Consider the following 27,028-nt stretch of genomic DNA (forward strand, 5'->3'; position numbering starts at 1 on the left):
AGCAGATGGTGCCTTTTGGTTCCTTATGTACAATAACAGTATTGAAACTTGACCAAAGTTATCCTCTTGAGACCTTACTCTATAGTTCATATTTTTCAATTTAAATTTGCTTCATGGTAATATTTATTCCTGTTAACATGTTCAGTTTGTCAAATTAATGAACCAATGAAATATTTTGCTGCTTACAAGCTGGTAAAAATAAAACTAAAAGGTATATTCTTGTTTTCTTCTCTTGTCTTTATCAGAAATGTGTGTACTGCAGAAAAAAGGTGAAGAGCTACTCAGGGGCCTGTATCCAGTGTTCATATGAACATTGTTCTACATCATTTCATGTGACATGTGCTCATGCTGCAGGGGTTGTAATGGAACCAGATGACTGGCCGTATGTTGTGTCTATCATCTGCTTCAAGCACAAAACAACCAATCAGAATGTAAGTATACGCATCAATTACATTGGGCCAGTCATGGCAGAGGATAATTTACAATTGAGCTGGTGACTTGCCAAGTCTATCATTACTTGCAATACTGTTATGATCTGCTCAGGAACTGTTAAATAAGCCGTAGTATCTAATTTTAACCGATTGAACCATGCTGTAGATTTACTTTTTTAAATAAAACAAATGTTATTGTATATTTTTTAAAAGCATAAAGAAAACAAGAACTATTATCTTATAAATAAGTTTGTTATGCATTCTGATTTACTTTTTAAATCTAAAGAGTTCTCTTGTACTACACAATTTGGAGATGCCGGTGTTGGACTGGGTTGGACAAAGTTAAAAATCACACAACACCAGGTTATAGTCCAACAGATTTAGTTGCAAGCACTAGCTTTCGGAGCGGGCTGCTTATCCACCTGATGAAGGAGCAGTGCTCCAAAAGCTAGTGCTTCCAAATAAACCTGTTGGACTATAACCTGGGGTTGAGAGATTTTTAAACTTGTGCTGCACAACAGTCTTAAAAGTTATTTACTTCTCTAGGTCCACCAATAAGTATGCCACAGTCCTCTGGTGAATTTTTCTAAGCTGCAGAAATTCTCAGAAGTAAACTTTCACTTACCTTCTCTTGACAATGGAGGTCTTCATCCCTTGTTCTGGTTGCTGTTCCAATACCTCCAAGCTGCTTCGCTACTTTTTTTTTGCGCTAACACACTGCGAGGCTGACTGTAGATTCTCCCACTGACTTTAGATTGAAATTTTTCAGTTTCTGTTGTTCATAAAATTCAAATTAAGATTAAGCCTCTTCCACTGTCCTCTTGGTCATTGATGGTGTTCTGCTCTGCCTGTAATTCTTTCTTAACTCTCACTTATTTTGGCTGACTTCACTCACTGCACACAAGTTTCAAACTGCAACTAAAAATTGTCCCAGCAAATATCCAGAGAAATTGCAGCTAGAGAGCCTTGCAAAGCTCCATCCATCTGCATGATTACATCACCAGCTTTTGGGCTGACCACAAGATAGATTATTCTAGATTAGAGTGGTGCTGGAAAAGCACAGCAGTTCAGGCAGCATCCGAGGAGCATGAGGTGGGGGAAGGGGAAATGAGGAAACTGTTGAAGTCCACATGGATGCCCTGGGGTTGAAGTGTTCCGAGTCGGAAGATGAGGTATTCTTCCTCCAGGCGTCTGGTGGTGAGGGAGCGGCGGTGAAGGAGGCCCAGGACCTCCATGTCCTCGGTTGAGTGGGAGGGGGAGTTGAAATGTTGGTCCACAGGGCAGTGTGGTTGATTGGTGCGGGTGTCCCAGAGATGTTTACTAAAGCGCTCTGCTAGGAGGAGGCGTCCAGTCTCCCCAATGTAGAGGAGACTGCATCGGGAGCAACAGATACAATAAATGATATTGGTGGATGTGCGAGTAAAACTTTGGATGTGGAAGGCTCCTTTAGGGCCTTGGATGGAGGTGAGGGAGGAAGTGTGGGCGCAGGTTTGCAATTCCTGCGGTGGCAGGGGAAGGTGTCAGGATGGGAGGGTGGGTTGTAGGGGGGCGTGGACCTGACCAGGTAGACACGGAGGGAACGGTCTTTGCGAAAGGCGGAAAGAGGTAGGGAGGGAAATATATCTGGTGGTGGGGTCTGTTTTGGAGGTGGCGGAAATGTCGGTGGATGATTTGATTTATCTGAAGGTTGGTAGGGTGGAAGGTGAGCACCAGGGGCGTTCTGTCCTTGTTACAGTTGGAGGGGTGGGATCTGAGGGCAGAGGTGCGGGATGTGGACGAGATGCATCGGAGGGCAACTTTAACTACGTGGGAAGTGAAATTGCGGTCTCGAAAGAAGGAGGCCATCTGGTGTGTTCAGTGGTGGAACTGGTCCTCCTGGGAGCAGATACGGCGGAGGTGGAGGAATTGGGAATACGGGATGGCATTTTTGCGGGAGGTAGGGTGGGAAGAGGTGTAATCCAGGTAGCTGTGGGAGTCGGTGGGTTTGTAAAAAAAAAAAATGTCAGTGTCAAGTCGGTCGTCATTAATGGAGAGGTCCAGGAAGGGAAGGGAGGTGTCAGAGATGGTCCAGGAAAATTTAAGGTCAAGGTGGAATATGTTGGTGAAGTAGGTGAATTGCTCAACCTCCTCGCGGGAGCACGAGGTGGCGCCAATGCAGTCATCAATGTAGCGGAGGAAGAGGTGGGGAGTCGTGCCGGTGTAATTACGGAAGATCAACTGTTCTACGTAGCCAACAAAGAGAGAGGCATAGCTGGGGCCCATACGAGTGCTCATGGCTTCCCCTTTGGTCTGGAGGAAATGGGAGGATTCAAAGGAGAAATTGTTAAGGGTGAGTACCAGTTCGGCCAAACGAATGAGAGCGTCGGTGGAAGGGTACTGTTGGGGACGTTGGAAGAGGAAGAAATGGAGGGCTTGGAGGCCCTGGTCATGGCGGATGGAGGTGTAGAGGGATTGGATATCCATGGTGAAGATGAGGCATTGGGGGCCGGGGAAACGGAAGTCTTGGAGGAGGTGGAGGGCGTGGCTGGTGTCTCAAACGTATGTGGGGAGTTCCTCGACTAGGGGGGATAGGACAGTGTTGAGGTAGGTAGAGATGTGTTCAGTGGGCAGGAGCATGCTGAGACAATGGGTCGGCCAGGGTGGTCAGGCTTGTGGATCTTGGGAAGGAGGTAGAACCGGGCATCCCTAATATAAAATTTATTCTTTGATCAGAAGAAATAACAAGTTTTAGTGTTTACTTGAATGCATTGAAAGTCATTTATCTCCAAATCGCAAAATAAAATCATCTCTCTGGACTGCACTTTTTGCAAGGATGGCAGACAACCAGCTGTTTGGCTGTGGGCGGCACGGTGGCACAGTGGTTAGCACTGCTGCCTCACAGCGCCTGAGACCCGGGTTCAATTCCCGCCTCAGACGACTGACTGTGTGGAGTTTGCACGTTCTCCCCGTGTCTGCGTGGGTTTCCTCCGGGTGCTCCGGTTTCCTACCACAGTCCAAAGATGTGCAGGTCAGGTGAATTGGCCATACTAAATTGCCCGTAGTGTTAGGTAAGGGGTAAATGTAGGGGTATGGGTGGGTTGCGCTTCGGCGGGTCGGTGTGGACTTGTTGGGCCGAAGGGCCTGTTTCCACGCTGTAATGTAATGTAATCTAATCTAATCTAATTTATTTCAATCTTTTCTTTTAATATTCTACATTTTAACCTCTAAAACAACATGGCTGAAATTATTTACATGTAATACACTTCATGCTGATTTAATTGCATTTATTCCATTTTGTACAGTTAATTTTTAATTTCTAAAAAGAAACATTACGTGCTGTGATATAATCCCCAATGATATTAATACTGGACAAATATGATCCAGGAGTGAAATCAGGCTCGATAGGCCATAAGTTTAATTTTTGCACTTGATTACTGTAATGCTCAGTCATTGAACATATTTACATGAGACTCCAATTGTTCTTTAACAAAATAAGCTAAGTTTATTACACCAAAACAAATATCGATATAATGTGACAATTCAAAAGTTTCATACAATCAAAAAATCCCTACAGCGTTGAAGCATGCCATTTGGCCCATCAATCCCACACTAACCCTCCAAAGATCATCCCACCTAATACCCCCCCCCCCCCCCCCCCGTCCCGTCCCGTCCACCAATTCTATCCCTATAATGCTGCATTTCCCATGACTAACTCACCTGGCCTGCACATCCCTGGACAACATGGGGCAATTTAGCGTGGCCAAATCCACTTAACCTGCACATTTCTGGATTGTTCCACACATAAATAGCAAAACAAAGTTTCAGACTGCTTTCCAGTAATATTCTTGTACAGATACTCAATCCTAGTTAAGTACCTGTTCTATCTCAACTTTAAAATTTATTTCTTAACTGACTCTTTCCAGTTGTTTTTGCACTGCTGAAACAGTTTTATGACTTTCCAGTTCTGCTGACCTGATCCTCCTTTCAGTTCTGCTAGTCTAAACATCTTATCAGCTCTGACAACTTGAAAACCACTGTACAAGCTCTTCCAGCTCAGAGCTTTCACAAACTAAAACTCTTCTGCTAAGGTGACTGAACTGAAAGCTTGTTTTTCTGCTACAAGGAAACTGTTCTCCAGATGTGACCTGCTGACTCTTCTCAACTGCATCGACAGCTTAACTAGTAACCCTAGTCTGTTTTCTCTGTCAGTCATAAACTCAGCTGTAAAAACATTTCTTCAAAGAACAGAACAGATGACTGGCCAGGCATTTAGAGTCAAACGGCACAGAAACAGACCGTTAGGTCCAAATCATCCATGCTGACAGTTTCCCAAACTAGACCCCATCTATCACCCCCTGAGAAAAAGAACAGGAAGTGACTTCACCACAGAAAATGACGTCACCAACCCAAAGAAACCCAAACATATAAATAGAAAGCAGGAATTATCAGCAGTGCTTTGTCTGAGGCCCACTGAAGATGTTACCTCTTAGGGAGATGAAACGTCTGGAAGTGAACCTTCCAGCTCAGTGAGCAAACCCACATCCAGAACCTCAACCTGAACTACAAATCTTCTCAAAACTTGCTACTAGTCCCACTTGCCTATGTTTGGCCCATATCCCTATAAACCTTTCCTATTCATGTACCTTAACAAATGTTGTTTAAATGTTGTAACTATACCTGCATCTACCACCCTCTTTGTGAAAATGTTGCCCCTCACGTCCCTTTTAAATCTCTATCTTCTCTCTTTAAAAATATGCTCTCTAGTTTTGAACACCCTCGGGAAAAGACCTTAGCTCTTTACCTTATCTCTGCCCCTCATGACTTTATAAACCTCCAAGGTCACCCCTCAACCTCCTACGCTCCAGTGAAAAATGTCCCAGCTTCTCCTTATACCTCAAACCCTCCAGCCCCAGCAACATCCTGGTAAATATTTTCTGAACCCCTTCCAATTTAATATTATCCTTCCTGTAGCAGGCCACAAGAACTGTGCACATTACTCAAAAAGTGGCCTCACCAATGTCCAATACAATCATGGTCCAACTCCGATACTCCTTGGTCTAACCAATAGAGACAAGCGTGCTAAATGCCGCCTTAACCACCCTGTCTACCTGTGGTGCAATTTTCAAAGAACTGTGTATCTGAACCCATAAGTCCCTCTGTCTGATAAAACTATCCAGGGCCCCACCATGAACTGGCCTTATTTGTTTTACCAAAATGCAATATCTTGCATTTGATCCAAATTAAACTCTATGTGCCACTCCTCCAGCCTATTTGTCCAATTGATCAATATTACTTTGTAATCTTAGATAACCTCCTTCACTGTCGACTATATGAACAATTTTGGTGGCATCCACAAACTTACTACCCTCCCTCTTTGTTGAGGCTTTAAGTTTAATTGAACAGTGATATGATTAGGAATATTGATGAATTCTAATTCTGCTATTGTGCGAGTCCAAAATGCCAATAGATCAGTACAAATACATAATATTGTCACTGAGTGTGTATGTCACATAATGAAGGTAGTAGTAAAACTGACAAAGAAGCCCCTAAAAATCATAAAGTAACCCTTGAGAAGTCTTAGGAGGAACACTTGAAAAAGAAATTGTTTTGAGCCCTGAACCAAATTGCAGGTATTTCAAAGCCTGCCATTCTAACTATTGTAGTTCAAAACCTGCTATTCGACAGGTGGGGGTTCTTGCAAGGGACTTGTTCGTAATGTTAACTCTGAATGAAAATCTTCATGACTTTCCTAAACTTACCTTCAAGTATTTTAAACAACTGTCACCTTATCCAAGGCAAAGTTAAGTTTGAATTTATTTTCACATTAACCTTTCTGCGCTACTTACTAACTTATGTCTTCTGAGATCGTCACTCAATATATACTAGTTTTTTTCTCTTCCTTCTGAAAGACATGTTAGAACATGTTCAAGTTTTGATGTTCAAACATCTGATCTATTCAGTTTATTGATCCAATTCAGGTAGTTCAGCCTCACTCTTGAGGTGATTAAGATGGGCAGACAGTGGGACTAACTGCAAGTGAGGGTTAAAAATAAAATCTCTTTATCCTACAAAAGAAAGCAAATGTAGCAAATTAGCCAAATCTCCTTTGCATGTATTGTATACATCATATCAAAGAGAGAGCTCATAATACTTAAGCAATATCAAATGGGTTGTTGAACTGTACTTGTATATACAAGCCTAAATTCACTTGTGCCAATGCATGTTTGTCTGCTCATTAGTTCTGTCAACTGAGTGTGAAAGGACCAACTGCCTTAGAGGTTCTGCACATTAATTTCTAACTCTTATTGAAGTCTTAAATTCTAATAACCAGATTATTGATATTTGATTTTCTGACAGTTTCATTGAGCATTAATATGTAGAATTGGTATTACTCTTGTCTAGTATTTAATCCATTGGTCCCTACTGTCTTAAATCAGGCTAATCACATCCGATTCTCACATTGATCATGTTTTCTTCTTCAAAAGTCACTCTGAAACCACAACATGAAGTGAGCAAAGCCTAAATAATTAATTCTTTTTATAAGGATTGATCGATCAAATATTTGTTCATTGTATCGTAATTCACTTGTCAGCCTACTGCAAATATGGGGAGCATGTGTTCCTATCCCTCGTGTGTAGTGAATCTATTTTGAGGAAAACAGTGGGTTTTACTGAATATGATGCATGAATAGATTAGCATATCAAATACTACCCAGGTGAACAGACAAAATGAAAGGTTGTGGAATTTAAAATGAGGGATGACTGATAATGCAGGATGAAAATTATAGGTTTATTACAGCTCATGTTGTGCTATCAGAATATGAAAATTTTTGAAATTTCCTTTCAAGTTCAGAAGTATTCAGTGTGCCATATGTAGAATATTGTGCTTAAATTTTAGAAAAGGGATCTTTTGGATGTAAACTGTACATAGAGCCAACTTGACATTTTGAGTCCAGTAATTGACTTTGGACTACTGGAAACTATGCAGTACGTTTTAGTCTCAGCTTTTGCTGTTTTTTGTGCTTGCTTTTGAATTTGTTCATTGGATATGGACATCACTGGCTGAGCCATTATTTATTGTCCTTCCCTAGTTGCTCTTGAGAAGGTAGAGGTGAGACACTGTCTTGAACTGCTTCAGTCCATAGGAAATAAAAACACATATTAGGAAGGGATCTGATTTGACTAATACTGCATTTGAGCAATCCTAGGAAATATGCACCAAACGTGTGAAGAGTCGTAGGGATGTTTGGCATGGACACAGACCCTTGGGTCCAACTCTTTCGTGCCAACCAGATATCCTAAATTAATCTAGTCCCATTTGCAGCTCTTGGCCAATATTTCTCCAAACCCTTCCTATTCATATACCCATCCAGATGCCTTTTAAATGTTGCAATTATACCAGCCTCCACCACTTTCTGTGGTAGCTTGTTTTCCACACATACCACTCTGTGAAAAAAATTGCCCTTTAGGTCCCTTTTAAGTCTTTCCCCTCTCACCTTAAATGTGCTCTGTAGTTTTGGACTCCCCCATCCGGGGGGAAAGGTCTTGACTATTCACCCTAACCATGCCCCTCATGATTTGTATAAACTTCTGTCAGGTCAGCCCTCCGTCAACGACAGTGCAAAGTCATCTTCTCATCAACCTGTTCAGAGATTACACATCTCTGGAGCAGGTGGGACTTGAAGCCAGACCTCCTTGGTCCAGACATATGGACACTACCACTGCACCACAGGAGTGTTCCCAACTTGGAATTCAGTCTGGTGTCGAAATCAAGACTTGTAACTAACAGAAGTTCAGCCCATTAATTCTGTGTGTCTCACTACCAATGCAACTGTTCTGCTCGTATTTGAAGCATTCTGTGTTTATTTTGGGGAATTGGAATCATTAATTAAAATATAATTTCAGGAAGAACTGAGTTGAGATGAGGAATAGCACTGGCTCAGTCACGTAATAGGGAATATTTAACAAATTAAGCTGTGGAGTGAAAATTGAAGATGGGACTTTTAGTCAAATTAGAGGGACAGATTTAATTGTGGAAGATTTTAATAACAAGGTAGGGAAACAGTGTTAAGAGGAAGTTAATATTTCCAGTTATGTTCAGAATTTGATTGTTTTAACTTGTGAACAAAAAAAAATGTTTGGAGCCATGGTTTTGGATAATGAGGTGGAACATGAGGTGGAACATGCAGGGAAGCATTAGGGATGCAGTGACCACAGCATAATTCAATTTAGTTCAAAAATAGGGAGAGAAAAAAAGAACAAGAAAGAAAGCAAGAAAGCATGACTGGATAAAAGGAAATCATACTGAAATTGAAAGGAGCGTAGTCTGCATTAAATGGAAGGAAGACTTTAGAACATAGAAAAGTACAGCACAGAGCAGGCCCTTTGGCTCACGCTGTTGTGCCGGGATTTAATACTAATGTAAAATATAGAAAGTTAACCTACGCACCCCTCAACTCACTGTTATCCATGTGCATGTCCAGCATTACTTAAATGTCCCCAATGACTCTGCTTCCACCACCACAGCTGACAACGCATTCCATGCATTCACAACTCTCTGCATAAAGAACCTACCTCTGACGTCTCCTTTATACCTTCCTCCTAATATCTTCAAACTATGACTGCTCGTACTAGTCAATCCTGCCCTGGGGAAAAGTCTCTGGCTATTGACTCTATCTATTTCACTCATTATTTTGTATACCTCGATCAGGTCTCCTCTCTTCCTCCTTTCCAGAGAGAAAAGTCCGAGCTTATTCAACCTTTCTTCATAAGGCAAGCCCTCCAGTCCAGGTAGCTTCCTGTTAAAACTTCTTTGCACCCTCTCCAAAGCCTCTGTATCTTTCCTATAGTAGGGCAACCAGAACTGGCCACAATATTCCAAGTGTGGTCTCACCAGGGACTTGTAGGGCTGCAGCAAAACCTCGCAATTCTTAAACTCGATCCCCCTGTTAATGAAAGGCAAAACACCATATGCTTTCTTAACAACCTGATCCACTTGGGTGGCAACTTTGAGGGATCTGTGTACTTGCACACCCAGATCCCTCTGTTCCTCCACATTGCCAAGAATCCTGTCTTTAATCCTGTATTCAGCATTCGAGTTCGATCTTCCAAAATGCATCACTTCGCATTTATCCAGGTTGAACTCCATCTGCCATTTCTCAGCCCAGCTCTGCATCCTGTCTATGTCATGTTGCAACCTGCAGTAGCCCTCTATACTATCGACGACACCTCTAACCTTTGTATCATCGTAAATTTACTAACCCACCCCTCAACCACCTCATCTAAGTCATTTATAAAAACTACAAAGAGCAGAGGCCCAAGAACAGAGCCCTGATTCAACACTGACCTCCAGGCAGAATACTTTCCATCTACAACCACACTCTGCCTTCTGTTAGCCAGCCAATTCTGAATCCAGATAGCCAAATCTCCCTATATCTCATACGACTTGATTTTATGAATGAGCCTACCGTGGGGAACCTTATCAAATGCCTTACTGAAGTTCATATACACCGCATCCATTGTTTGACCATTGTCGACCTGTCTTGATACCTCCTCAAAGAAATCAATAAGATTTGTGAGGTATGACCTGCCCCTCACAAAGCCATGCTGACTGCCTTTAATCGCACTATGCTTACCAGGTAGAACAATAGTGGGAAAGAATTAAACAGGATACTACTATCAACTACATGCTGGGCAGAAAAGAAGAGTTTGTTGAAGGTTTGTATTTCATTGAATTGAGCAATTAGATCAAAATTGAAACTGAAAAATCACACTTATTGGTTATGGTGCAAATAATAAAGCTGATCAAACAAGATAGATATATAGAATATGTATACAAAAGCTAACAAAAATTGAATTAGATAACTTTGGGCTTAAGGCAGGTTCGGAGTAGAGAATGAAGGATAGCAGAAGGTTATGGAAAATAACTTATTTCGTATTTCTAAGGTGGTTATTCAGGCTGCAAAACAACTAGAGAGAGAAATCAGACTGTTAGCAGAGAATACTGTTCGAAGAGAAATGATACTTTGATTCCCATGAGGAAAAAGTGAGGTCTGCAGATGCTGGAGATCAGAGCTGGAAATGTGTTGCTGGAAAAGCGCAGCAGGTCAGGCAGCATCCAGGGAACAGGAGAATCGACGTTTCGGGCATAAGCCCTTCTTCAGGAATGGGGAAAGTTTGTCCAGCAGGCTAAGATAAAAGGTAGGGAGGAGGGACTTGGGGGAGGGGCCCCCAAGTCCCCCCTTCCCATGAGGAAGCCATGGTCCAGAATAGCCAAATTCACCAACTAACCCCAAACACAGAAATTACCGACTAGATTTCACTTTTTGTAACTTTAACATGAATCAGAACTTATACAAATTAAATATGGTTTAAGAGGGGAATGGCACTTCAGATTAAAAAACAACATTGTCTAAATAGTTGATTCACTAAATCACTCCCGCACAATATGCACTTGTTAAGTTCTGAGAGAATTCCATCTCCTTTTAGAATTTTGCCCATGTATTTAGTTATTCCCTACGTTGTATTCCCTGGCAGCTGTATTTAATCAAAGCTCATATGGCACAGTGGTAGTGTTTCTGCCTCTTAACCAGGAGACCTGGGTTCAAGTCCTACCTGCTTCAGTGTTGCATAATAACATTTCTGAACAGATTGATTGGAAAGTATCTATGAACCCTCTCATTCTGGTCATGTCAGCCCTGATGGCATAACTTACCAGAATTTCTTTTCAACTGACCAATTAACAACAGCCAGTTTCATGATCTGGTACTCTGATACAAAGACTTTTGCATAACTGAGCTCTTTGCATTTTTTTTTAGATTCAGTCCCTTTTTGATTGTTGGTGCACAACATCCCCAAGAGTTTCTGAATACTGCTTTTTCGTTTTACTGTTGAAACAGAACTTTTCTTTTCATCGAGACTTTTGTTGACTTCTCCACACACATTGTGTTCCTCTTCTGACTTTTCTTTACCTGCACTTTTGTGCCAATCGCTGTCACCTTCCAGCTTGTGTCTTGCAGCTCTGTGTCTCACCACACAGTTCCTGTCTCTTAGCCAGTTACTGCTTCCAGGTCAAGGGTAGCCAGTTCACATGAATCATGTATTTGTTCTTGTCCAAAATTTACAATGATCTCTTTGTGAGTTATAAACTCTTAGAAATCCTTTACAAACATTTTAAAAACAATTGCAGATTCTCCAAAATTTTCAGATCAAAGCGGGTCACGTATTAAAGAAATTGCTCAAAATCATCTTGTGAAAGAAGTCTGGGCCAAATGATTTTTTTCTGAGAGGATCTTAAGGGAAGAATTATTAAGGCACTATCTATAATTTTCAAAATTATTTAGTATAGAAACAACAATGAGGAGAAGACCTAGACTTTAAGTGGCAAGATTTGAACTGGAGGGAGGAAGTATTGGGCATGCAGATACATACACAAAAGATGACAATGCGCATACAGATATCCACATGAAAAGCAAAGCATTCTTTGCTTTTATATATTCTATGCCTATGTGTATTTTAAACAAAAGTTATTTTGAACTAATTCCGAGCTTGGTAAGCTGCTATTGGAATGTGTGCACAGTCTTGGGCAGCCAATTGCAGGAAGGATATAATATGATGTTAAAGACACAATGTGGATTTCTTAAATGTGTTTGTGATGACAGACTTAAGATGTCTGGTTGAAGCTGAAAAGGTTAAGCTGCTAAAGGTCTGAAAGATTACAAAGAGCAACAGTGAAGTAAATGGTGTTAACTCATTTTCCATTTCTACACAACATATCCAAGTTAAAATGATCACAAGATGTGAAAGGGAAAGTTAAAAGGAAGTTTATTACACGAAGGAAGATTACGTAGAACATAGAACAATACAGTGCAGAATTGGCCCTTGATGTTGCGCCGACCTGTGAAGAAATTAAGCCCATCACCTTATGCTAACCCATCATCTATCTGCTTATCCAAGGACTGTTTAAATGCCCCTAATGTGGCTGAGTTAAATACGTTGGCAGGCAGGGCATTCCACGCCCTTACCATTCTCTGTGTAAAGAACTTGCCTCTGACATCTGTCTTAAATCTATCGCTCCTCAATTTGTCCCTATGCCCCTTTCTACAAGCAGACGTCATCATCCTAGGATAAAAACTCACTGTCCACCCTATCTAATCCTCTGATCATCTTGTATGCCTCTGACATCTGTCTTAAATCTATCGCTCCTCAATTTGTCCCTATGCCCCTTTCTACAAGCAGACGTCATCATCCTAGGATAAAAACTCTCACTGTCCACCCTATCTAATCCTCTGATCATCTTGTATGTGTCTATTAAATCCCCTCTTAGCCGCCTTCTCTGCAATGAGAACAGACCCAAGTCCCTCAGCCTTTCCTCATAAGACCTTCGCTCCAGACCAAGTGAGGCCGCACTAGCGTTTTGTATAGTTGCAGCACGTTATCACAGCTCCAGAACTCAATCCCTCGACCAGTAAAACCTAACACACCGTATACCTTCTTAATAGCACTATCAACCTAGGTGGCAACTTTCAGAGATCTATGTACATGGACACCAAGATCCCGCTGCACATCCACACCACCATGAATCTTTCCGTTGACCCAGTATTCTGCCTTCCTGTTATTCTTCCAAACTGATCTCCATTTGCCACCTCTCAGCCCAATTCTGCAGTTTATCCAAGTCTCCCTGCAACATTCTTCCACACTGTCCATCACGCCACCGACTTTAGTATCATCTGCAAACTTACTAATCCACCTACCTATGCCTGCGTCCAAGTCGTTTATAAAAATGACAAACGTCATTGCTCCCAAAACAGATCCTTGTGGCACACCACTAGTAACCGGACACCAGGCTGAATATTTTCCATCAAACACCACTCGTTGCCTTCTTAAAGAAAGTCAGTTTCTAATCCAAACTGCTAAATCACCTTCAATCCCATGCCTCTGCATCTTCTCCAATAACCTACCATGTGGAACCTTATCAAAGGCTTTACTGAAGTTCATGTACACCACATCAACTGCCCTAAAGTACCCTTGAAAGGTTAATGCAGAAGAGTCTAGAGTGTGTTGCTGGGAATACACAGCAGGTCAGGCAGCACCCGAGGAGCAGGAGAATCGACATAAGCCTGATGAAGGGCTGTTGCCTGAAATGTCGATTCTCCTGCCCCTCGGACGCTGCCTGACCTGCTGTACCTTTCTATCAACACACTCTCAACTCTGATCTCCAGCATCTGCAGCCTCGCTTTATCCTAGTTAATGCAGAAGAGCCATTTTTGCTTTCATCTTCCAACAACCTTTCATATGCCACCTATCTTGCTGTCCAAGTAACTGACATCCTGAGTTTTCACCATTTTAGATGCCTTCTTGAAAAGCAAGATTTTGAAATGTATTTTTCCATAGGATATGGCTGTTGATGGCTAGACCAGTATTTGTTGACAATCTCTAATTGCACCGAGTGGCTTGTTCAACCATTTCAGTGGGCATTATGGGGTGAACCACATTGTTATGGGTTTGGAGTTAGATATAGGCCATGCTGGGTGGTAAATTTGTTCCCTAAAGGAAATAACTATTCAGACAGATTTTTCCAATCGTCCATGATGGTTGTCATTACTGAGACAAGATTTCAGTTCAAGATTTATTAACTCAGCTGCTCAGCTGGTATTGCAGGGACATTAGCCTGAGATTCCTGATTACTAGTCAAGTGACATTACCTCTAGGCCACTATTTCCTCTATAATTGGTGACATGAGAGCTTTACAAAATCTGAATCTGTATGATGAGTGGTCCTGGACTCCAACTAAGATATTGTGCTTCTCTGTTCTCCATGAGGAATTCAATCCAAGAAAGATAACATCTGACACAATTTGCACTCGGGACATTGCAATAACTGTGATATATTGATACAAGTTAGCACATAATTCACAAATCATGATAAATGTAAGAGAAGAAGAGTAAGGGAAATGTCACTATAGTATACATTCTTCACATTGATAAAGGGAATTACACTGCAGGAAAAATTATGGTGTACATAGACTTTATTGGAAGGAAGGGTGAAGTAATTTTTTATCATAAAGAAAAGCATGGGTGGTCACCTGGGAGAGAATTGCTTTTATGCAATTTGAAAACGAGTGGTGCATGTCTTGGAGGTGTGATATTAGTTGTATAGTCAAGAAGGAGTGGTGTTTACCCTCATGTCGCATTTCCTGAAAAATATTCCCAGCATTTCAAGAAATTTCAATCTGAGACTATTACAGGCACAGTGGGATGCAAGACTGTATCATAAATGAATAAGTATTCATAGTCATACAGCATAGAGATGGGTTCTACAGCCCTCCATATCTATGTTGACCAACAGACACAAAACTACACTGGTCCCATATACATTCACTAGCTCCATAGCCGACTAATCCCCAGCATTTTAAATACTTATCACGATGCTTCTCAAATGTTGTGGGAGCATCTACCTCCATTGCTTTCTCAGGCATCATGTTGCATGCATTTGCTATTCTGTGGGTGAAAGAATTTTTCCCAGATTACCTGTAAACCACTTACTCATCTTAAATTTATTTCCTCTGGCCTTAGACATAGATCGCGGCACGAGTCTGTACTTCTCAATTTTGTTAGACCTCTCAAAATACAACACCTTGCCCTTATTGGGATTAAATTCCATTTATTAGTGCTCTGCCCAATTTCCCACCTGATCAATATCACACTGTAGACTGAGACCATCCTCTTCACTGTCAACAGCAGCCCAACTTTCATGTCATCTGCAAACTTTCTCATTAAACTGTCTATATTCACATCCAAGTTGTTAATGTACATAATGCATGATGGTTCAGTGGTTACCACTGCTGCTGCACAGTGCCAGGGACCCAGCTTTGATTCCAGCCTCGGGTGACTCTCTGTATGGAGTTTGCACATTCTCCTTATGTCTGCGTGGGTTTCCTTCCACAATCTAAAGATGTGCAGGTTAGGTAAATTAGCCATAGTGTTAAGGGGTATTAGTCAGGGGAAATGTTAAGCAATAGGGTAGGGGAATGAATCTGGGTGTGATACTCTTTGGAGGTTGGTGTGGACTTGTTGGGCCAAATAGCCTGTTTCCACACTGTCGAGGTTCTATGATTCTATGATAACAAGCAGCAAGAATTCCAGCACTGATCCCTATAGTACTCTGCTGGTCACAGGCTTCCAATTCCAAAAACAGCTCTCCACCATCACCTTTTGCCACCTCTTTGCAAGCCAATTTTGGATCCACTTTACCAAATTGCCTTGGATCCTGTAGATCCTTCCCTTTTGGACTAGCCCTCCATGTGCTCAATTAAAGGCCTTCTTGAAGTCCATGTAAACCACATCAACTGCACTACCCTCAATATTTTTAGTCACGTTTTCGAAAAACCTTAAGACAGGACCTCCCTGTAACAAATATATTCGGACTATCCCTGATTAACTCTGCCTTTCCAAATATTGATGAATCCTAACCTTCAGAATTTTTTCCAATAATTTTCCACCACATATGTCATTAGCTATCTTTCAGTCATTTGCCACTTTGCCTGTGCCCAGCAAAATATATCTGCCAGAATCTCAGCATCTCCTTCCTTGCCTCCCACAGCAGCCTGGGCTATACCTAATCAGGCCCTGGGGAGTTTTGCACCTGTATGCCTGTTAAAACATTTAATACTTTCTCCTTAACTTCATCATCACAACTAATACCCCCTGCTAAATGCCTTTGTCCTGTGTAGATAGATGAGAACTGTTCATTTAAGACTTCAACCATATCCACTGGCTCCATGGACAGGTTGACCCTTTGGTCTCGAATAGGCCCCACTTCTTCCATGGTAATCCCCTTACTCTTAATATACTTATAAAAAGTGTTGGGGTTTTCCTTGATTCCATCTGCCAAAGATATTTTGCAGTACATTTTTGCCCTCCTAATTTCCTTTATATGTAGCCTTCTACACACGCTATCCTTTTGAAGGGCCTCCTCCATTTTTAAGGAGAAAATGAGGTCTGCAGATGCTGGAGATCAGAGCTGAAAATGTGTTGCTGGAAAAGCGCAGCAGGTCAGGCAGTATCCAGGGAACAGGAGAATCGACGTTTCGGGCATAAGCCCTTCTTCAGGAATGAGGAAAGTTTGTCCAGCAGGCTAAGATAAAAGGTAGGGAGGAGGGACTTGGGGGAGGGGCGTCGGTGTGGTCTGACGTTGGAGGAGTCCAAAGACCTGCATATTCTTGGTGGAGTGGGAGGGGGAGTTGAAGTGTTGAGCCATGGGGTGGTTGGGTTGGTTGGTCCGGGTGTCCCAGAGGTGTTCTCTGAAACGCTCCGCAAGTAGGCGGCCTGTCTCCCCAATATAGAGGAGGCCACATCGGGTGCAGAGGATGCAATAGATGATATGTGTGGAGGTGTAGGTGAATCTGTGGCGGATATGCACTTTAAAAATTCCACCCCATCTAACCCTGTCATTATTAACGTGATCCCAGTTAATGTTAGCAAAATTGAGTCCGTGACAACTATAAACTGTGTTTCTCTCACAACTTTCCATGATTTGCAATTCATATCTGTCCCTGTATCCCCCTCTGACTGTTGGAAGGCCTGTAGTATAATCCCAGTAAGGTAATTGCCCCTTTTTAAAAAACTTCTAAGCCAATACCCACATGGCCTCATTTGAAGACCCTTGTCGATGTCCTCCCTCAATTTTTTCGCACCTCCCTTTCTTGTTCTCCCCCCCATCATGCCTGAAACTTCTATACCCTGTAATTTTGAGGTGCCAATCCTGTCCTTCCTCAACTATGTCTGAATGATTACAACAATGGCATATTCCTAATTGCTGATCAATGCTCTAAGATCACCTGCCTTTCTAGTCAAGCTCCTTGCATTAAAATAGAAACAATTTAGTTTCTTGGACCTTCCATGTGCATTATCTTGACCACATCATCTCTGCCTTCTGAACTGTCCTAGCGTTCCTTCTACATATATGATTAGACCTTGTCCCCAAGTTTACATCTACTCTGTGCCCCATCCCCTTGCCAAATCAGTTTTAAACGTCTCCAGAGCAAGACCAAACCTTCCAGAAAGAATATTGGACCCATTCCAGTTCAGATGTAACCTGTCCAGTTTGTACAGATCCCATCTATCCCAGAAGGTGTCCCAGTGACAGTCTGGTGATATCATATACTTCTCCTTCAATAACCTGTGAATCTTTGAATAAACAACCCTTGAATCATCCTATTAATCATGTGACCCAAGAGAATTGCTTCCTAATTATGTGAATCGCAGTTTATTTGAATGCATGCATGAATGTAAACAGTCTCTGAATATGAAGGAGTGCAACACGTGGACCACAAAAACATCTTCATGTGGACTGTTTGGAAATATTATCATAGAAATAGTAATGGAATACTGCCAAGTTGTCACTGTACAGTCTGTGACCCACTTGTGGTTGCTTTAAGGCTGGCAAATGGCTCTCAAGCAGCAGTTAATCAGCTCTGTTTGCACTTAACTCTCGTTAGTTTGTTCTGTTTGAACAATTCCTGAAGAAGGGCCTGTGCCCGAAACGTCGAATCTCCTGTTCCCTGGATGCTGCCTGACCTGCTGTGCTGTTCCAGCAATAAAGTTTCTGTTTGAACTAGGTCAAAAGTCAGAGTCATAGTGATATACAGCACAGAAAAGAACCCTTTGATCCAATTCGTCCATACTGGCCAGATATCCTATATAAATCTAGCCCCATTTGCCAACATTTAGCCCATATCCCTCTAAACTTTTCCTATTCAACCATATGCTTTTTAAATGTTATTGTACCAGCTTCCACCACTTCCTCTGTCAGCTCGTTCCATGTGTACACCACCTTCCGCATGAAAATGTTGTCCCTTAAGTCCCTTTTAAATCATTCCCCTCTGATGCTAAACCTATGCCCTCTAGTTTTGGACTCCCCTACCCTGGGCAAAAGACTTTGCCTAATCACCCTATCCATGCCCCTCATGATTTTATGAACCTATGTAATGTCACCCCTCAGCCTCCAATGCTCCAGGGAAAATAGCCCCAGTCTATTCAGCCTCTCCCTATTGCTCAAACCCTTCAACCCTGACAACATCCTTGTAAATCTTTTCTGACCCCTTTCAAGTTTCGCAACATTCTTCCTCTAGGAGGGAGACCAGAATTGCAAGCAGTATTCCAAAAGAGGCCTAACCAATGTTGTATACAGCCACAACATGACCTCCCAACTCCTATATTCAATGCACGGCCAATAAAGGCAAGCATACCAAATGCCACTCTGTCCACCTGCGACTCAACTTTCAAGGAACTATGAACCTGGGTTTCTTTTGCTCCTGCCCTATTTGCAAAGTTGCAGCTTTCATGTGGTTCCCATGCCTGTTCAGAACTGCCTTTCCTACCCAAGCTTGGTATTTTACAGATCTGACCTCACATCGCCCATACCTCTTACCTATTAAGGGCCAGTCCTGTGATTCCTGTGCCAAACATCATCCCCTGAAGTAAACGACCTCTCTTGTTTAGAGGAGTCTTGTGTCCGGCATTAGTGTTCCTCATGCCGGTTCTGTGTGTCTCCTCACTCGTTCTCTCGCACAGACACACACATCCGGTTTAACCTGGTGTGGAGTGTTCTCCTTATCAGCAACTCTGCTGGAACTACCCCTGTAGTTGCATGAGGAGCCATCCTAAAATCAAACAGGAGTTGGATCAGTTTATCAACTGAAGCTGTGGGCTGTTTCTTTAAGCCTCTCTTCAAACGTTGGACTGCTTTTGCTGCCAGACAATTGGACAATGGATGGTATGGAGCTGTCCTTACTGCTGAATGACACTCTCGGAAATACTTGTTTCCGTGTACTTGCAACTTTGCAGTCATCGTCCGTGTTTGACAAATTAACTCTATGCACATCTAAACACTATGAAAGGGCATCCATGATGGTTAAAAACATACAGCCAATGAAAGGTTTGGCATATTCAACATGCAACCAAATCCAGGACATTTCCACGAATGTGGGAGGACCTGCTGGCTGCAACATGGATATGTCAGCATCCAATCATGGTCACCAGACATACATTCTCACAAATATCTTCATTTTCAAAAACTCTGGATGACTCTGGTGGAGTTCAACCAGTATCTGGTGGCGGCTTTTGCTTGGGAAGATCACATTTGTTTCCCATAATATACTGTCCTCTGCGATAATCTGATGTACCGCCTGATATTGTCAGTGGTGACCAGAAGGGTGTGCAGAATGTTTAAAACCAGAATAGACTGTACTAGTGGCAGCACCATTGGTGATACTTGGCTTCCAGGACTTTATTCCAACTTGTAACTGTAAGCACTCAGTATAAGAGCCCACTGCTGAATTCAACCTGAGGCCTTCCTCTTTGAGTACCCAGCAAGGGTTTGTAGTCCAATACTATTACAAATTTACATCTGTAAAGGTATTGGTGGAACTTCCTTACACCAAAGATGACCGCCAACCTATTCTTCTCTATGTGAGAGTATTTTGTTTGGCATCAGCCAAAGTCCAGGAAGCATACACTGAGGCATTCCTCCCCGCTTGGCCACCGGTGAGCCAACGATACCTCGATACCATAGAGGAGGCATCGTGTGTCAGCACCACATCTCGCTTGGGTTTGTAGTGTGCCACAACCTTAGACGACGATAGCTGCTTCTTCACTTAGAGTCAGAGAGGTACAACATGGAAACAGAACCTTCGGTCCAAGTCGACCAGAATGCTGCATCTTAACTACGAGACCATTTCCAAGGCTGAAGTTTTGGAAAGGAAATAATCTCATCACATGACTGTAATTAAGAAAATGCAAGTGGCCTTATAGATTTAGACTTCAGATGTGACCCAAAACCCCTTTTGGTTTGTATCTTTAAACTCCATTTGGACGAAAAGCTTGAACACTTCTGGATTAAAGACCAATAGATGAGGGAGGATAGGGCCTCTGAGCACACACTGTCCAGGATGATCATACAAAGAAAAATTAAGAACTTAAAAGAGAGCAGCTCATTATAAAGTGAGCTGGAAAACTTCTGTTAGATTTGGTGTCTTTCACCTGTAATTCATGTATTACGTTTACTATCAATTACATTTTTTAAAAAGATTAAATATTTTATAACTTTTCATATTTACTGAATTGTTTCTCTTTTAACTCCTCACCACAACCTTTAGCAAAACCAAGATCATTGGCTCATCTCAGTAGGTCAGATGGTCATCGCAAAAAATCGAAATGGACTTTACTACAAATGCAAAGTGATTGGGACTTCTGCACAGACCTTTTATGAAATCAATTTTGAAGATGGATCTTACAGTGACAATGTGTACCCAGAAAATGTTGTTGTAAGTTGTCAGTCTTATATCTTTTGTACTGATTTGTTTTAATTGTTCAGCGTGTTTTTTCTGGTTAATGTAAAAGTCTCAACCACAGCCTTACAAGAATCCTTTGGCTAAGAGAGTATTTTTGTAGGAGAGGTCATAGATCTCCTAGATCTCAATTGATACTAATAAAAGTACTAAGTAATATGGTACATTGAAGTAAAAAAAAAATGGGATGGTCATATGAAAGTATAGATCATTGTCAAAGCTCTTAATGAGTAATAAATGGGTTAGTGTCAGGTAGTATATTGGAAATCAACGTAATCCTAGGCATTATAATGACAGGGAATGCATTTGTTTCTGTTGTTAATGGTGCCATCAGGTGCATTATGATAGGGCTGAAGAGAGTAAAATGATTCATGTTTGCTCCTGTGATTCCCTACCCGACAAATTGCCCCACGATAGTAATCAAGCATATTGATGCAGGTCAGTACAGATAGTTTATCTATAATTCGATGCTTGTGTTCTTGTGAAATTCCACATTATAGAAAAATCACGTTTCAGAAACAGTGCTTAAAGTTTTGGTGATGTTATCGTGTTACAGCCAATACACACTTTACAAGTTCGTGCTTTTGAAACAGTGTCCCCAATTCGTGAGTCGAATTACAACAAATTTGCATTAATGAAACACGTGTTATAGCAGAACGAATAGTATCAAAATACAATTGAAAAGAACATAATTCAAGATACTTCCATGTTGTGTCGGATGTTCCTTGTGGTACTATCAATTCATTTCTTCAAATTCGCCACACCTGTCATATATAGTCAACAAAATGCTTGCTTAGACCCCATTGTTATAGAATAAAACTGAAATCATTTTCTGGGCATTTTCCAAGCGTAAAATGGTCAGTAAAATAATTTCTAAGTCTGATCATTATGGAGACCAGACAGGAATCCGTTTCTTCAGTCAAATAAGCTACCCGTGAAGTTGTTGACGAACAGCTCCCAACATTTGGAGTTAGAATGCAGGATTGCATGCTCTCTGAGAGTAGTTAGTTGTATGTCCATGCAATCATAGTAAAGTACCATGACCATGTCGAAAAGCATACAATGTACAGGCAGCCTTGACTGTACTAGCTCTTTGAAACAACTGTTCATTTAATCCCACTTCTCTGCTCTTTCCCCATTGCCCAAAAATGTTGTTTCTTCAAGTATTTATCCAATTTGCTTTTGGGCAATACATTGCAGATCCTTTTTGTCATTTTTGTCTACTTTTTGTCATTTACATAAATGATTTGGGTGCGAGCATAAGAGCTACAGTTAGTAAGTTTGCAGATGACACCAAAATTGGAGGTGTAGTGGACAGTGAAGAGTACAACAGGATCTGGACCAGATGGGTCAATGGGCTGAGAAGTGGTGGATGGAGTTTAATTCAGATAAATGTGAGGTGCTGCATTTTGGGAAAGCATATCTGAGCAGGACTTATACACTTAATGGTAAGGTCCTAGGGAGTGTTGCTGAACAAAGAGACCTTGGAGTGAGGTTCATAGCTCCTTGAAAGTGGAGTCGCAGGTAGATAGGATAGTGAAGGCAGCGTTAGGTATGCTTTCCTTTATTGGTCAGAGTATTGAGTACAGGAGTTGGGAGGTCATGTTGCGGCTGTACAGGACCCCCCTCAATCTCCTTTTTTCTAATGAAAACAAATCTAACCTACTCAACCTCTCTTCATAGCCAGCACCTTCCATACCAGGCAACATCCTCGTAAACCTTCTCTGTACCCTCTCCAAAGCGTCCACATCCTTTTGGTAATCACAGATAGGCCAAACCACTTCGAGTCAGAGGATGTGGTGGAGGCTGGTACAATTGCAACATCAATTGCAACATTTAAGAGGCATTTGGAAGGGTTTGGAGGGATATGGGCCGGGTGCTGGCAGGTGGGACTAGATTGGGTTGGGATATCTGGTCAGCATGGACGGGTTGGACCGAAGGGTCTGTTTCCATGCTGTACATCTCTATGACTCTATCCTACCATGTCAACTGCAACGATACTGTTCTCCAGTCTCGTCTCTAGTTTTTCTTTGCTAATTACCTTAAATCTGTGTCCTCTTCTGTCAGGAGAACAAAAACACTTTTTCTAGTGTTCCTATGTAGCTGCACCCCTCACTTCATTTTTGTATGATTTCCATGGAGACCAACAAGCCAGAATACTAAATTGATTAAAGGTCCCCACTTAGAACGATAGTGGATAAGATTTCACGTTATTTCATCAACCAATCAAAGTCATCATAAATTAACATGATTTAATAGGAAAATTATCAATTTAAACTATGTTGTTCATTAGAACATAGAACATTACAGCTCAGTAGAGGCCCTTCAGCCCTCGATGTTGCACCAACCTGTGGAACCAATCTGAAGCCAATCTAAGCTATACTATCTCATTTTCATCCATGCGTTTATCCAATGACTATTTAAATGCCCTTAACATGAGTCTACTACTGTTGCAAGCAGGATGTTCCACACCCCTACTACTCTGAGTAAAGTAGCCACCTCTGACATTTGTCCTATGTCTATTACCCCTCAATTTAAAGTATGTCTCCTCGTGCTAGCCATCACTATTCAAGGAAAAAGGTTGTCACTATTTACCCTATCTAACCCTCTGATTATCTTATATGTCTCAATTAAGTCATTTCTCAACTTCCTCCTCTCTAATGAAAACAACCTCAAGTTTCTCTGCCTTTACTTATAAGACCTTCCCATCATACCAGGCAGCATCCTAGTAAATCTCCTCTGAGCCCTCTCCAAGCTTCCACATTCTTGCTATAATGCAGTGACCAGAACTGTACGCAGTACTCCAAGTGCAGCTGCATCAGAGTTTTGTACAGCTGCAACATGACCTCGTGGCTCCAAAACTCAATCTCTCTACCAATAAAAGCTAGTACACCTTGTGCCTTCTTAATAGCCCTATCAACCTGGGTGGCAACTTTAAGGGATCTATGTACACGAACACCAAGATCCCTCGGCTCATCTACACTACCAAGAGTCTTTCTATTAGCTCTGTACTCTTTATTCCTGTTTCTCCTTCCAAAGTGAATCACCTCTCACTTTTCCATATTAAATTCCACTTGCCACCTCTCAGCTCAGCTCTGCAGTTTATCAATGTCCCACTGTAACCTGCAACATCCTTCAGCACTGTCCACACCTCCACTAACCTTAATGTCATTCGCAAATTTACTAAATCATCCTCCCCCCGCCCTCATCCAGGTCATTTATAAAAAATGACAAACAGCAGTGAACCCAAAACAGATCCTTGGGGTACACCGCTAGTAACTGTACTCCAGGATGAACATTTCCCATCAATCACCACCCTCTGTCTTTCAGCTAGCCAATTTCTGATCCAAACCACTAAATTACTCTCAATCCCATGCCTCCGTATTTTGTGCAGTAGCCTTCCATGGGGAACCTTATAAAATGCCTTATCAAAATCCATATACACCACATCAACCACTTTACCCTCATCCACCTGTTTGGTCACCTTCTCAAAGAACTTCTGGGTTTGTGAGGCGCAACCTACCCTTCATGAAACCATGTTGATTATCTTTAATCAACTTATTCCTTTCTCGATTATTATAAATCGTATGTCTTATAACTTTTCCAACACTTTACCCACAACCAAAGTAAGGCTCACTGGCCTATAATTATCAGGGTTGTCCCTACTTCCCTTCTTGAACAAGGAGACATTTGCTGTACTCCAGTCTTCTGGCACAAGACAATGGCAACATAAACATCAAAGCCAATTTGAATAAAGATTAAAGAGCAAATTCAGCCATCTGCTCAGTGTCCATAGCACAAGTTTGAGCCCAAATGTTTTTGAAAGCTCTAAACTTTCTCTGGTAGAGTTCTTGCTCCATTTTTGTTTTGAGGGTTTAGGCTGGTCCCCAGCTGACAGTGGCACCCCACCAATCCGAATTCCATAAGAATGCCACAAACCTGCAGAATCTCCTGCCCTCTACCCACAATGCTACTGGTGACATAGATCCACCAATGTTGTTTTCATATATAATAGAATCAGAAGATTACAGCACTAAAGGGACCCTTCAGCCCATCAAGTCTATGCTAGTCATCAATTGTCAATCGACTTGAACCTTATTTCCCCACAAAGGAATACTAATTATCCTTAGTTAAGCCTTGTCTGTCCAAGTGTGAGACTATTAGCTCCTTGATTTTTTTTTTGTAATAAAAAAATTTCCCTACCACTAATGTTCGACTCACTGGTCTATAGTTCCTGGTTTAACCCTACCACCGTTCTTAATAATGGTACCCACATAAGCTGTGTTCCAGTTGTCCGGCACCTCTCCCTGTGGCAGAGAAGATTTGGAAATTAATGTCAGCGCACTGGAATCCCCTCAAAGTTACAGCAAATAGGTGTTTCCTTCTCCCAGCTCCTGGAACCAGCCTCCATTGTCTTCATCCTGTTGGTACCTGTACTTTGTGGGCGGCACAGTGGTTAGCACTGCTGCCTCACAGTGCCAGAGACCCAGGTTCAATTCCCGCCTCAGGCGACTGACTGTGTGGAGTTTGCGCATTCTCCCTGTGTCTGCGTGGGTTTCCTCCGGGTGCTCCGGTTTCCTCCCACAGTCCAAAGATGTGCAGGTCAGGTGAATTGGCCATGCTAAATTGCCCGTAGTGTTAGGTAAGGGGTAAATGTAGGGGTATGGGTGGGTTGCGCTTCGGCGGGTCGGTGTGGACTTGTTGGGTCGAAGGGCCTGTTTCCACACTGTAAGTAATCTAATCTAATCTAATCTACTTCTGGGATCCAAGCTGAAACAGCTGTTTCTTTTAAAACTGCTTTCAGTCAATGTCAGTTTCTCCAGATTCCTGAAGCCATTGTTTCCATTTTAGTTTTACTAAAACCAGGGAGGCTCAATTTCCCTTTCAGTTTTATAATTGATGTTTCAGTCCGTGAAAATGCACTTCTGAAACAGTGGATTTCATCACATTCATAGAATCATAGAAACTTTTCAGTGCGGACTCAGGTCATTCAGCCCATTGAGTCAGCACTGACCCTCCAATGAGCATCCCACCCAGACCCACCCCCCCTACCCTAGCCTTGTAACCCTGCATTTCCCATGGCAAATCCACCTAGCCTGCAGATCCCTGGACACTATCGGCAATTTAGCATGGCCAATCCAGATAACCTGAACGTCTTTGGACTGTGGGAGGAAGCTGGAACACTCGGGTGAAACTGACACACGCATACGGGGCAATTGTCCAGACACCTCACAGACAGTCACCCAAGGCTGGAATCAAACCCAGGTCCCTGATGCTGTGAGGCAGCAGTGCTAACCACTGAGCCACCGTGCTGTCCATTGTCTAAATTAGTTTTCTGCCAAGTTTGTTTGAGGACTCTTGGGCATCAACTTTCTCCTTAAATGTGTAGTTTCTCCAGCAATTGCAGAGAATGTACGCACCCTACAGGCTGATTGCTGGAAGTATACGTGAGAAGCAATTTGCACTCTGGCAACATCGGTCATTGGACTGTCTTCCATTTTAACTAGCCGACTCAAAGTTCGCATGTTACAAATTGTACTCAGTCTTAGTGATTGTAACCAGCTGTATATTACTGTTTGTAGCAAGGTTTGTACTTGACTCAAAGATGGTTTGAGCTGTCAATGTCATTTCTTCTAAACTGAATCTCAGCATTAATCTAATACTGTGCACCATGCTGTTCTGTGATTGTATTATCTGTAATGTTTGCTTACTCTGTGTACAGAGCAGGGACTGTGTACAGCATGGTTCACCCGCTGAGGGTGAGGTCATCCAGGTGCGATGGACTGACAGTCTGGTGTACAGTGCGAAGTTTGTTGGTTCCCAGGTCAGGTACAACTACCAGGTAAGATTTAGGTTATATTTTCCTTGCTGCAACGGCAGTGTTGACCAGTTAGTAACCAGTTGCTTACCATATGTGGAATACTGCCTTTTCTTTGTTCAAATAATGATTGTCACAAAACAATGGAAAAAGATGACATTTCGAGTCATGAAACAAGGTTTTAGTGTACATTTAGTGGAGAGATAAGGCAGAAATTGTCCACAAAGATGAGTAGAACTACTAACTGATAAAATTGTGGATGAGCACCAGGAAGCATTTTAAAAAATTTAGTTGGCTGACCATAGAATTGGATGTACTCTGAAGGGTACATTGGTCAACAATGAACTAACAGCCCTAGTATAAAACTAACAAAGGGTTTATACCAAAACAAAATCTTGCAGCAGGATAAGAAGAACAGTGAAGGAGCACAAATGAGGTAGTAAGAGCCACAAAA

General features: G+C 42.0%; 1 protein-coding gene across 5 annotated transcripts in view; it reads left to right on the top strand.

The window, feature by feature from the left end:
- The window catches only part of kdm4b (lysine (K)-specific demethylase 4B), a 479,312-nt gene that overhangs the window by 438,213 nt on the left and 14,071 nt on the right, over positions 1-27,028 (top strand). For all 5 annotated transcript variants that reach the window (XM_043720917.1, XM_043720921.1, XM_043720919.1 and 2 more), the window contains 3 exons: positions 246-431; positions 20,565-20,732; positions 26,479-26,598. In XM_043720917.1, coding sequence (XP_043576852.1) covers positions 246-431; positions 20,565-20,732; positions 26,479-26,598 — 474 coding nt within the window. The remainder of the gene's footprint in view (positions 1-245; positions 432-20,564; positions 20,733-26,478; positions 26,599-27,028) is intronic.

Source organism: Chiloscyllium plagiosum, chromosome 31 (genome assembly GCF_004010195.1).
Source record: "Chiloscyllium plagiosum isolate BGI_BamShark_2017 chromosome 31, ASM401019v2, whole genome shotgun sequence".
Classification (NCBI taxonomy): domain Eukaryota; kingdom Metazoa; phylum Chordata; class Chondrichthyes; order Orectolobiformes; family Hemiscylliidae; genus Chiloscyllium; species Chiloscyllium plagiosum.